Raw genomic sequence first — 13,600 nt, 5'->3', positions numbered from 1 at the left:
TGTGGGCTCATTAAATTACTTCATTCTACCTGAACCTATTAATATCATCTAAATCATTAAAAAATCCTGTGTACCATTAAACATGAATGATGAAACTGGCTCTGAGCAGATGGCTGCCTTAATGGAGCACTATTCCAAACCACAATAGTCCTCTAGAGCCAAGATGGCTGTTTTTAGCCACTGTGATTGACATGAGCACATGTCATCAAATTCACACAGGGAGTGGGGCTTTGGGGCAATGAAACAGAAAATTGTCCTGCATATATTCATTAGCAATTAATCCTGAAATATGCATTATGAAACTGAGACAGCAAATGATTTAGAAAGAGCCAGAGGTATTTCAGCAATGTCCTTGATGGCCTTTCTGCAGAGAAAGAGATAAGGCAACAGCTGATCGAGATAGGACACCGAGAGATCCCTTGCTTGATGTGGGCTCCTATCTGGCCCTTGGATGGCAGTAGCACTAGTTACCTTGCCTGATATGCAGATGTTTGCCCCAGGCTCAAGTGGCAAATAGGGTTCATCTCTTATCACTTTGGAACTGGAAAACTGGTAATAAGTTTACATACGTGATGTACCCTGAGGATTGTGCTGGATGGCACTGCTACTACCCCCTACCAGCTCCGAAAGGGGAAGACCCAGTAATACACTGATCTGGAAGAAATTGGGAACAGGCTTAAGTACAGCCATGTTGCCACTGGAATTCAAGTCTGATGCTTGCCTTAGATCTGTGGCCAGGGTAGACTGCCCAATAAAGGCTAGACTATATCAGTAGGCCAGGATTTAGAGCTGGGAACAAGAATGACATAGGTAACTCATATCGTAGGGAACAGCTGTAAGCAGATGAGGTTTCCCAAGTGCCAGTTTGGAAAGAAATCTGTATCGTTCCTAAGGATATTATTTCCCAGGTGGAGCAATGGTAAAGAATCTGCCTGCCAATGCAGGAGACGCAAGAGACACAGATTCAATCCCTGAGTTGGGCAGATCCCCAGGAGGAGGAAATGGCAACCCGCTCCAGTATTCTTGCCTGTAAAATTCTATGGACAGAGGAGCCTGGTGGTTACAGTCCATGGGGTCACAAAGAGTTGGATATGACTGAGCAAGCGACTGAGCCTGCACACACATTATTTCAGCAGCTTCAACTGTTAGCTTTTAGTTAAGGAGTACCCACGAGGCCCTGGTGAAACAGGTTAAAGAAAGAAACCACAAATGGTAATTCAGTTTTAACATTTTATTGGGTAAATGATTTTAAAGGTAATAACAATAGTGTCAAAACTACTACAATATCTTTCCACAGCCATACCTTACAGACCCACATAAACCTTCTCATTTTTCTTTTTCTTCATTTATAATATTTTAAAGCCATACATGTCATATAAAATGCCCATTTCCAATAGTTTCTTCAAACTATTAAGCAATTAAATGTGGAAGGAAGGAGGATCTAGTTATACTTGAAGGGGTTACAGATAATTGCTGATGTCTTACTGTAATCAAAAAACAGGGTACTAAGAAAGGGAGGACGAGAGAGCTACTCCAGGTAGCTTTGCTCATTACAAGTCTCACCACTGCATCACCAAGAACTCATTATGCTGGTGACTGATTCAAAGTAATTTTGGGGAACATATAAAACACTAAAATAACTTAGAAACTAGATCCAAATATTTCAAAAGTAATCAACTTTCATATACAAAAACAGTCAGAGGTGGTTACAAAAGTTTGTTTTCTCAGTGCGTCTATGTACCAGCGCAGTTACTGGGTCCAGAGCAAAATAAAAGGTTTATTTTCTTCTGAAACAGTAATAAAAAACAAGGAAAACATATCTTTGTATATAAAGGATCGATGCTGGTCTTAAGAATAATGTAATCAGAAACCCTTAAATCGAGAGGCACACAATGGGTTTCCGCTCTTAAAAAATAAAAGGAAAGTCACCAGTTTATTTCAATGGAGAAGGTGCTCACACCCCTCAAATAAACTTAATTCAATTTAACATCACTAGCAAAAATCACTTAGAAACTGTACAAAAATAAAAAAGTTAACACATTTAATCCTGCAAGGTTTTTGTAAGGACTGGAAGGCAGGCTTTTGGAGCAGCATTTGGGCATGGCTGGGGGCTTCTTTGGTTTGATCTAACACACAGAAGAGATGGGACCTATTCCAGGTGACAGTTTTCGAATTTCCTGCACATTTGAAGACATGAAAAGAGGCCAGTATACAAACTTCCGGTGTGCTGGGCATTGGGGTTGTATGCAGTGGACTGAAAATCTTATAAATGCTTTAAGAGCGCCTGGGGGGTGGGGTGGGTAAAGAGCAAGCCTTGCACTTCCTCCATCAATCACACCAGCCTCTCATGATAGGGGAAACGGGCAGGGCAGTAGCACATTCTCCTACCGTCAGAAGGCCACTTAAGGGGAGAAGGGGGGAGGGGCAATTGTTCTTTTAGAATCTGGTACCTGGCTGACCTTGTTTAACAACAAGAGAACCCTTCCAGAAATGGAAGCCTTTTGCTACATACCAAAGTAAAATACATACTATTTTCCAAGAGGAAAAAAAATACCCAGTTGCATTTGAAAAACAGAAAACATAAATGGAACTAATTAACATTTAAAAGGGGGGCTATGTAAACTTTGTGCTACTCAAATGAAGTTCAAGTATTACTTCTGAGCTGTTTAGAGATCGCTGAACTTATACAATATTCTGGTGATAAGAGTGCAATTCACATTTGTGTTTCTGAACAAATAAACCACAACTGGCTAGAACACAACCTGTGCAATTAGAATCTTCGTCTGAGTTAAAAACACATGCTACATATTTCAACATGTTCAAAGTTAATTCAAACCACATATTTAACAGCTTTGTAATATACAACAAAGGTGAAAGGGTCTAGCATTTGTTTGAAGCACACCATTACAAGTTTGTATAACACCTTTTACACTACAAAATCTTTTAGTCAACAGCTACTTAGACACAAAAAATGCACTGTGCATTAATTTGAATACAAAAGGAGACAAAACTATCCTTTTCCCCCAAGCCACGGTGGGAAATATTGCTGACCTCGTCCTCTGAAGCCTGCAGGATGGTTATTTCTTCAGTATAACATTATTACACTGGTAAGAAAATCTGTATAACATCTGCATATATCAAGAATTTTAAAAAATCTGATATGATTTTAGAGTCCGCATGACCAGTCACGTGACCTGCTCAAGATTGATTAGCACCGTTAAATACATTAATACACACATATGTATATATTGTATACACACTCACATATGCATGTAATAGATCTTTTCTTTAAAAAAAAAAAACAAAACAAAAACTAACCATGAGCTCACCCAGGATGAGGAGCCTGTTGAACTGATGAGATGATGGATAAGATGGATCAATATTGGTCTATTCTGTCTCTCTTCAGTTTGCTTGTTTTATTTACTTTTTTTTTTTTTTTTTTTGCAGCAGACAATATCATTCAGCTTGTGCTCAGTTTCCCTATAAGGGCAAGAAAAAATTTCCATCAGGTAGCCACTTGTTTTTATACTGAAAGACTAATCTGCTCCAAGATGCTCCCAAGTAGAAATGAAAGGACTCAAAATCCCTTTCTAAAGGCCAACAGCTAGCTTTCTCTAACTAATCTCTAGGTTCAATGGAACTGGCTACCGAGGTTCCATTTCAGGCTAACAACTGGCTTCTTAGTTAAGGCATCACAACTGAAAATGGTTATTTCAACAATGAATGCTGTGGATGAAGGAATACCAAAAAACTTCTGAGAACTCTCATCAAAAACAAAAGCAGTTTGCTTTGCTGCAAGGGCCAGCAGAAGAAATTCAGCCAATTCACCTCACAAACTAGAAAAGGGTTTTCAAATTCTGAACTAGCAGTCTGTTACCTGTCACAGCAACTACATGTATAAGTTATGCCATCTTGATATTCAGTGACATCGCGTGGTTTTAGACTATATGTTCTGCACCGTACTTAGGTTCATCACTTGAAATCTTTGTTTCCTGTTTGAAAAAAAATGTTTACACACACATATATATTTATATATACTTACTACCAAAATATGAAGATAATCTTTCTCCAGAGTCATCTGTCATTTTTCCTGGGGGTATACATAGAGACCTCCCATTGACATGAGGAAGTTCTCTGTGTATACATCATGGGAAAACTAGCGTGCAAATGCGCTGGGCTCCAGCAACTATATCATACCTAAATGCCAACTCCATTTATGCAGGGGTAACATAACATCTTCTCAATATAGTAAATGTGTTTCTATCAAAAGTATGTAGTGCAGAAAGAGATTCAAGCGATTTTATAGTATTTCTAAAACTCCAGTATTGTCCCCATGATAAACATGTCTGAAATCACGACATGTATGAACTTTTGTTTCATTAGATTATCATTACCATTTCTTTAAATGGTAGCTAAAATTGTCTCTGGCCAATCACGACTTACTGAAACCTAAAGCTAACAAATTTAAATTAATATATAATAGAAATGTGTCTCTTTTTGGTTATTTGCTCAAAATAAATTTTTTCAGCTTAAAAAAATACTCAAGAGTAAGCAATTTGTCTAATCTGTTGTTTCACATATATAAACAATAAAATTTTATAAGAATATTTCTCTAAATTGCCTTTTTTCTAACCCCTCTTAATTCCACTTCATTATATTCTTCTCAAAGGCACTAAATTCTGCATCTGCTCTCTTCCTGATATATGCTGCTTTCAAAATGATTTCTGTAGCATATTTCAAAGGTAGCTCGCACTTTCTTAAAACAGTGTTTCAGTTTGTAAGTTGGTTCTATAAAGTGATGAGGCAGTTTTTCCTATGATAACTAGCACAATAGGCATAAATGAGTTCTCACTCTGTGTGACAAGTCCTATCACGGACCTTCGAATATTCTACACTAGAATGAAAGTTCATATATTTTTACCATGGGAAAAACATATACTTAAGCAGTAAAGACCCATATACTAAGCTCTTATAGCAAAATGAATTTTAGACAAATTCAAAAGTATACAAATACCTGAATCTGATATGAATTACTCCCAAACATGGCTATCAAAAGTTATCTATCTTACTAAGGAAAACGGAGGAAAAACCTAAATGAAATCCTTAAAAACTGCACAATTTCTTCCATCCACAGTCAAAAGAAGGAAGGAAGAGAAGAAAGAAAGAAGAAGACAGGAAGGAGGGCAAGAAGGACAGAAAGACAAACCTGACTGAAATAGCAAAGCAAAATTCTATATAAGATTGTAAGGAAAGAAAACTCCAAAATTCATATATGCTGCAAAAAAAAATGATCTAAAATAATAAAACAGGAGGATCTTCTTAATAAATGCCACTTTCCTACCCGTTACCATGATGATCTTAGTTGACGATGTCGAAGCTTCACCATGGCAACGGAAACTATCATCATAAAATGGTACAGTAAAACAGATAGCTAGACCAAGAAGGGGTAGGGTCTCCTGGGAAGAGGTCTGCAGAGAGGCCCAGTGACTGGTTGTGCGGCTCAGTGTCAGGAATAATGGTTGTATGGTGGAAGGGGATGCCCAATGCCATTTTGGAAATGATGATGCTGGCGATGAGCAAGGTATTCAGCATAGCTCAAGGTCATCTTTTCACTACGGTACCTGAAAGACAGTCAGGGAAGAGACAAAGTTAACATCATGAAATAGGTGATGTGTGAATGTCAGAGCCAGAAGGGATCCTTAGAGATAATTCTTCTATATCAGGAAACAGAGACCTAGAGAGAAGAAGTGACTTGCCCACTTTCACACAGCTAATACATAGCAAAGGTGAGAACAACCCAGGAATCCAGAATCTGAGTCTAGGACTCTGCATTCTACTACTCCTTGTTTAGGCCTTTCTTGGAGGCTCAGATGGTAAAGAATCTGCTTGCAATGCAGGAGACCTGGATTCAATCCCTGGGTTGAGAAGATCCCCTGGAGAAGGAAATGGCAACCCACTCTAGTATTCTTGCCTGGGAAATCCCATGGAAAGAGGAGCCTGGTAGGCTATAGGCCATGGGGCCACAAAGAGTCAGACACAACTGAGCGATGAACACTTTCACTCCTTGTTTAAATTGTTCTAGAAATTGTATTGCCCTCTCGGCTCTGGTTTGCTAACAGGAAAGAACAGAGGAAAGCCAGTCTATTACTGTCATGTATATATTTCATTCACTTGACTACTTTTTCTTCTGGGATTCTCCATCGGTTTTCTTTTACCATTCCTTTCCTTCTGTCCACAGGTCTCAGGTCTTGCCATTAAGGGAAAACAGCAGCAACACAAAACGTGTCTTGACTGTGGTATCGCAATCCTCTTTCCCCCATCTTTTTTTTTCCTTCTTCTTTTCATTGCCACACGTCTCAGAAGAGTCACGTGTTTTCTATCTCTCCATTAGGATACTTCTCACTACTCCCTTTTGGAAGCTCTCTGTGCCTTGCGTTCTATAACTTCATACTCCCCTGGTGCTCCACTTACCTCTTGGACTGCTCCTTATCTCTCTGATCACTCATCCTACCCTTGTGCCTTGTAAGAGTTTCCTATATTTCTCCCTTCAGTTCCTTTGTCCCTATGCTCTGTCCCAGCTCAGTGAACCTTTGCCTCACAGTTTCAAGTATGTCATCTTTACAGATGATCCCAAATCACCACCTCTAGCCATGAGCTCTACACATGTACATATCCAGTGACCTATTGGACATTTCTTTTTTTTTTTTTTGAGCTTTCTTTATTTTATTTTTATTTATTTATTTTAATATAAATTTCTATACAGATATCCCAGGAAGCACTTAAAATCCAGAATCAGTGCATAAATGGAACTCTCCTCAATGTGGTCCATGTCTTGGTCAAAGGGACTGCCTTGGTCCCTTTTATTTAGATAAAAGCCTTGACTTGCTCTTCTTCCCTGCTCCTGAATGATGACTAAGTCCTTTTATTTTTTTCCACAATATTTTCTTTTCCTTCCTTTCATGCCATCGCATGGCCACAGCTCTTAAGGCTCCCATTTCACCTTCTTTAGATTGCTGCCACATATTCTTAGGTAATAGAAATGTCTCCTAATTTTCCTGTTTCCAATTCTAATTTTACATTTCAAATCCATCTGTTCAAAACCTGTCAGTGGCTACTATTGCCTACAGAGTCGAGTTTAAACTTCTTACTCTCTGCCTTCTTGGCCTTATTCTCCCTGGTGACCTCCTTCTCTGTGTACACTGATGCTCAGCTCCTTCGGTTGTGTCTTGACTCTGCAACCCCATGGACTGTACCCTGCCAGGCTCCTCTGTCCAGGGGACTATCCCAGCAAGAATACTAGAGTAGGTTGCCATTTCCTCCTCCAGGGGATCTTCCCAACCCAGGGACCAAACCTGCATATAATACGTCTCCTGCATTGGCAGATGGATTCTTTACCACTGCACCACTTGGGAAGCCCCTCAGAAAGTTCTCTTTAAGTTAACCCCTTTCCTCCCCTACTCTCCCCACCTGTCAAATATTCTATTCATTCTTCAATGAGTAGAATTCTTATACTCAGCCTTCAATCTACTTCCTCTTTGAAATTTTCTGTTATCCACAACCCCCTCTTGGAATTCCTCTTTCCCTACTCTATGATCTCATACCATCCATATTTTGCCTTCTATTAATAATTATTTTTGCACATGCCCTTCTATTCTCCTAGACTGTAACTCCTCAGAGTTGAGAATAGTTCATTTTTAGACTACAGGCATTCAGTGTGGTTTTGCAGAATTAAAAGAAATGGAAACAGCAAGCCATTTTCCTAAAATGTTTGATACTTTCCTTTTTTAAGTCAGTACCCCTATGAGCCCTTGCAGAAATTCATTCAGCATCTGTGAGTCTAGCTCAATTGTGTTTTTTCCAGCAAGCTTTCTGTCACTGCCAAGATTCTAAAGTGAAATTCAAATTTGAGGGCTGCTTATCAGGATCCTGGGGTCCTGCTAAGGCATGTCAAAAGCTGACCAATAAACTCAGGTAACTTTCTTCAGTAACGTCGTCTAAAGGCTCAGAAGGCTTGCTTTAACAAAGCCAGACTAATCACACAGAGCTAAGATGGGAAGGATGGGCTCATACATCATACAGGCTTTACTGTCGAGCAGAGTTCCATTGTATTCACCCTCAGAATGGCCCTGCCATTCATTTCACTCTGTTTCAGAAAAAAGAAGCAAGTATAGTTAGAGAAAAGATTACACAAGGTTACAGGTATGCACATCAAAATATATTGGTGAGCCCTGCACTAGGCAGTGCTTTCTGTACCTGGTCAGTTTTATGGTTTTCCTGAATTCATTAGTAATCGGAGCTTTGTATCCTCCTTTTCTTAGTAAGGAGTCTATGGTCTGAATGTGGTCCCATCCTGTGGAGAGTAGACCAGATAAAATACCAGTCAAGCACATGTAATAAGCACCTTTGGTTAAATACAAAATGACTTTGTAGAGGTCAGCTATCACTGTCACCAACCGCTATCAAACCCTTTGGTCCTAAAAACAGGCACACAGAAGGGCTAAGATTTCACCCTGTACAGGAGCAGGTATACCATGGCACACCTTCAATTTTAGCTATCCCTGCTGGCTCGCGATACCGGCTTCTTTATCTCAACCACATTCCAAGACACAGAGCCTAAGAGGCCAGCAGTAACTTCTCAGGGGTGTCTCAGCAACAAACCATAAACACTGTACTCTCCTCTAATGGTGACATCTTTAAAAGGGAGGGAAAAGACTCCTTGAGCCAACTCAGTAGGACACAGGATTCCCACACTAACTCATGGTAATCGCCATTTCTAATGGTATCTTCTGGAGTCAATCATGTGTATCTGTGTGCAGCATTCAAAGGCATTTGTATGGGTTCTGACACAGGATGTACACTCATACCCCAGGCCCTCAAGCTCATGTATGCTCTACAGAGTCAACAGAACTACAGAATTGAGAAAATTTCAAAAGTAACCCCAATAAATCTTCAGAGAGCTGCTTTAAAGACTAATAACTCATTTGGGGGTTTACTATTAAATTTTTCAGTTCTATATCACATTTATATTAAACAGATATGGTGAAACCAAATTACCCGTGCTTTCTGATGAGAAGAAAAGCTCCATGAGATAAAGAAGAGATATTCATTTCAACTAACATGAAATTATAATTTAGTAGTGGCTAGAAAGGACAAGATACTACAGAGTGAAATGTATTTTGTGTTACACTGGTAGTTCCTAAAGCTTTGTGCTATGTATGTAAAGTCAAAAAACATTTGTTGATAAGGAACAAATAAAACACTATAATAGTTCATTTATTCTCAATGCTCCTAATCTTCACGGGAAACTTAACAGTCTTAATAGTAGCAGAATGAGTAATGGCAACCACCTAAGAAGGAAACATTTGATAATGACAATGAAGTGTGTGGCTGACCATCAAACAAAAGGCTTGTTTATTATGCCACAAGGCTCTAGCACAGTGGAATATGGCAAAGTGGCACATCAAATTTTCAGCAAACCATTGCCTAAAAGCCCAACTTTTACAAATCTTTCCTTTTTTGAAAGTTTATTTTTTTATGTTTTTGCTGTCAAACTTTAGTACAGAGATTCAACTTCTGTGTAATTCACCAATTTCAGACAGACATTGCAGTGGCAGTGATAGACGAATCATTTCTTATAATCTGACAGTGATCAATTATCAGATAGAACTGCAAGGTCAGACAGCACATTTTAATTTGTATAATTGTTTACATTCTTCACCAGATGGTATAAAATAAAGTACAACAATGACCTTGCTCCTTTGCAACCTCCGGTAGATAGGTGGCGGTGCGTTTTGATCCTTTTTCATTGATGAATTCTATTCTAATGCCATGTACACCCACCTGAAAGAAATTGGCAGTTTTATTAGTACAGTCTTTTTCATAGAAAAAAAAAAAAGAAAAAGTTATAATTTAACTTTCAGAGAATGCAGTTTTTTTTTTCCTTTCCCCTTGCTTTTTGGAAGGGCATATCTCTTCTCTTTCCAAAACTCTGACTTTGGAGATTGAAGGCCAGTATCATGGCCATGGAGACTGAAAATGTTGATTTACACGTGCCCAACATGCACCAGGTTATGTATGCCATTCTCTTTGGAACTGGGACCACCACTCTGGGGCTGTGTGTAGAATAAGATAATCAATGGCAAGCATCCTGCCCCCACCGCCAAATTGTAGCCCATGCCAATAAGGAACTAGACCAAGGGAACCGACTTCAGAGAGACAGCAAACAACCATCCTGCTTTCAGGGGCAAACACCATTTCAGACTGAGTTCCAGAACTTGTGGGGTAGCTAACTCCCTTCCCAACTGTCTAGTCTCTTTGAAAGCAGATAAACAAACACAGATAAGACAAAAAAAATCTAACAACCAGATCCTACATCGTCACCCATTATGTCTAAAAAAATGTATTATGGCTTTAAGTGTGCCTGTGGCAAACCCTGTCTATCTACAACACTGCTCCCAAATCTAAGAGCAGTAAAATTTCAAATTACCTTGAGGCCGGGCATTCTTACATACTTTCTTATATACTAACCCAGAGACCACTATGACTTTATTATGTGAAACAGACAAACTTTTGATGATGCCCTAAAAAAGATAGTCTCTTAAGCAAAGGGCAGTTTCTTGCTACTGTTTTAAGAACATTATGTACTTTTTGTTTGATTAGCATTCAATCAAAAGGAATCTGTCCTTTCTGGTCATATGTCACATAGAATAGTATATAGAGCTAAATTGATAATGACATTTCAAAGTATAACAAACTCCATTCTGCTCTCCCAAATGTATGGCTGCTATAGATCAAGGGTTCCTAGGTGGAGTTTAAGGTTGTCCAGGAGGAAAGATGTTAAGACCAGGTAAACATTTTTACCAGAGAAAGAGGCTTCTTTGCAGAGCAGCTGGTTACATCCACTCATCTGTATGGATGTAAAGGCCTTTTGCTTCTTCTGCACTTAGCCTGAAATTTCTTAGTTTTTCAGGAATAAGAAGTCCTCTGGAAAAGCCATTTTATTTTTTCCCCCAGGTCTTCACACATCCATCCATTAGAGCCAGTCAGATCTGAGTAGTTTATGTTTTTTATTAAAGCCTACCTCTGTGGTTATCTTTTCTATCTAATATCAGTATTCTTATGAATATCCTTCTGCTGAAAATGCAATCAAGGCAGCTGTTTAAAAACTAACACAATAAGGTCTCCCATCCCCTGTGGGAAATGACCACGGACAGCTGAGAAGACATATGAGTGCTTAGCTATCAGGCATTTCCAGGATAAAGGACATCTACTAATCTCCCAAGGGCCTGACAAAATATTGAGACAATGACAAATTTGCAACAGTTTCTGTATACTGACTTTCTGATCAGTGACTTTGAAATTTTTTCCTTCAACAATATCAGATCCTTCATAATTTGTTTTTAAAAACATACTGTATAAATAATTTATGCTGCTATCATTCACTGAGGTGAATTCTGCATCTTCAACTCAATTTATCAAAAACCTGTCATGTTAAAATTGAAAAGAATTTTGGTGTTTATTAAGGTGTCTCATCAAAACTGTGAGAGGAAGAATGTTTCCCTATCTGTTAGATGAGAATGTTAGATTCAATCAGTACTGTTTAATTGGTCTGGGGTGGGGCTGGGGGCTGCAAAGTTTATCAGAATTTCAAGCAGGTTCGTAGGTACAGTTTGTAAAAAGAATAACTGCCCAGGTGATTTTTATTCTGGGTTAACTAGATAACCTCTAATAATCAGTCTAGCGCCGACAAACTGTGGCTAAGTATTGAAAAACAAAAACGATTCAGGCAAATTGGAGGTGATTTACACATAAATCTTTTCTTCATAGAGTACATTCTGTGCTTTTCAAAAAAAATTACAGAGATTTTGAAACCTAGTAATTTAAAAATGAAAAGAGGTAAGACCAATTGTATGGTACATGAATAATATCTTAATAAAGATATATATATAGATATATAGATATGAAGACGGTAAGACCAAACTGGAAGGGCATGTTGACCAAAATAAAAATTATTCATGAATAAAACTGATTTACTTTTGTATTTCGAGGAGGCCCCACCATCAAATTAGATATAAAAAATTATCAAAATTCTCCCATTTTGAATCAGTACCACATTTACAATTTTTAACTCTTTTTTGTGTTCCTATGATTCTGAACAATCGAAAGCCCCTGTAAATTGAACTGTAGGTATGGTGATTTTCAAGTGATTCCTTTGTGAGAAATAACTTATTTCATACGTCAAAAATATTGTACTCCACAGAGATATAAAGCCAAAGCCAGAGTGACTCTTTTTTTTTTTTTTTTTTCTGACTAGTAGAATCAGGAGAATGCTAATAATGTTCTGGACAGAATCAAAGTATAATAGCCTTTTTTCACCTGTTGAGCAACAGCATTTTCCTTGCTCCCAGAACCACAGACACCACCAAATAGTCACACTGCACAATCAAAACAGGAGAGTGGAAAATGGCCTGCTGTGGAGAATGACCAAATCTGGCTAACCTGGGAAAATCACTGGCCTTGCAAATTAAGTCATCTCCACTGAAATGAGCACCAAAACTAATTCTGCATTGTTGGAGGGAGGCATCTGTCACAGCTTTAACTCCAAAATGTAACCGTCATGTACAATAATTGAATTCTTCCTCCCTTCGACAGACTGGAGAATCCTTTGGACCAGCAGCATCCCAGGAGACAAAGGCTCTAGCTGCAGTGATCAGCTAGATAAGAGGGCAACTGACTTAGGGGTCTTGGAGTCCTTGAAGCAAACTTGCTTGAAAACACTATCGCAGTAACTTTCCATTTCTTAGGATATATACGGAGTTAGCATATGGGAAGACTGTGTCACTTAACACCCTTTATCACCGCCACCCAAAAGTACAGCCAGGTGAGCAAAAACTGGAGACATGCAAAATCTAGCCTTATTGGAGTCTTCAGGTCATTTTCAAAACTATTAGAAGGTCTGGGGAGAAAAATGCTTTCAAGGTCCATCAGCTGTGATAATATCCTTTTAATCAAGGCTGTACTTTTACTAAGCAAAGCTATAAATCAACTGGAATGGCAGTAAATTAAATGTAGGACTTATAGATAAGAGGATATGGAATTAAACAGAGCTGTATCTGTGTGTGCTGTGACAGAACATGAAGAGCAGTTCAACAGATTCCTATTTCATGTTAAAAAGAAAGCCATATTTATTCTGAACCTTTCCACAGCAAGTGATTTTTATTAATGCTATTATACAATCTTTTGTTTTCAATATGGCCCAGAATGATTAAATATCAAGATGAGTGTTAGGACCCTAAAATATATCTTGATTATTCTGGAGTTGATTATTCAGTGTGGGGATTATGCATCCCCAACTCCCCCTGGCCTCGGCCTCATCCTCTTTCCTCTCTTGTATATTTCTCTTATTTGTTCATTCCTCTATCAGAGAGCATGTGGGCACAGGGAAAAGAGATACATGCAAATTAATCAATTTTGCTACATAGTAAAATGGTTTGGTAGGAGAAGAGATTATAAATAATGGCTAAAATGAACCTTCTAGACTGCAGATTTCATTTATCCTCATTATCTCACCCCTTGTTAGAAATGTGGCTTCATTTAAAAC

The 13,600-nt window shown here is 38.5% G+C and overlaps 1 protein-coding gene across 5 annotated transcripts in view; it reads right to left on the bottom strand.

The window, feature by feature from the left end:
• Positions 1-1,216: 1,216 nt before the first annotated feature.
• The window catches only part of AMMECR1 (AMMECR nuclear protein 1), a 115,413-nt gene continuing 103,029 nt past the window's right edge, over positions 1,217-13,600 (bottom strand). For 2 of the 5 annotated variants that reach the window (XM_006071596.4, XM_006071597.4), the window contains 3 exons: positions 9,750-9,840; positions 8,254-8,350; positions 1,217-5,621 (listed from right to left, as the gene is read on the bottom strand). In XM_006071596.4, the coding sequence (XP_006071658.1) occupies positions 5,507-5,621; positions 8,254-8,350; positions 9,750-9,840 (303 nt within the window). In that variant the 3' untranslated portion in view covers positions 1,217-5,506. The remainder of the gene's footprint in view (positions 5,622-8,253; positions 8,351-9,749; positions 9,841-13,600) is intronic. The other 3 variants (XR_003106830.3, XR_328719.4, XR_328718.4) reach the window with 3 other exon arrangements.

The sequence above is a fragment of the Bubalus bubalis genome, chromosome X, assembly GCF_019923935.1.
Source record: "Bubalus bubalis isolate 160015118507 breed Murrah chromosome X, NDDB_SH_1, whole genome shotgun sequence".
NCBI classification, from domain to species: Eukaryota; Metazoa; Chordata; class Mammalia; order Artiodactyla; family Bovidae; genus Bubalus; species Bubalus bubalis.
The sequence above is the reverse complement of the archived record's forward strand: the minus strand, read 5'-3'. Positions and strand labels throughout refer to the sequence as shown.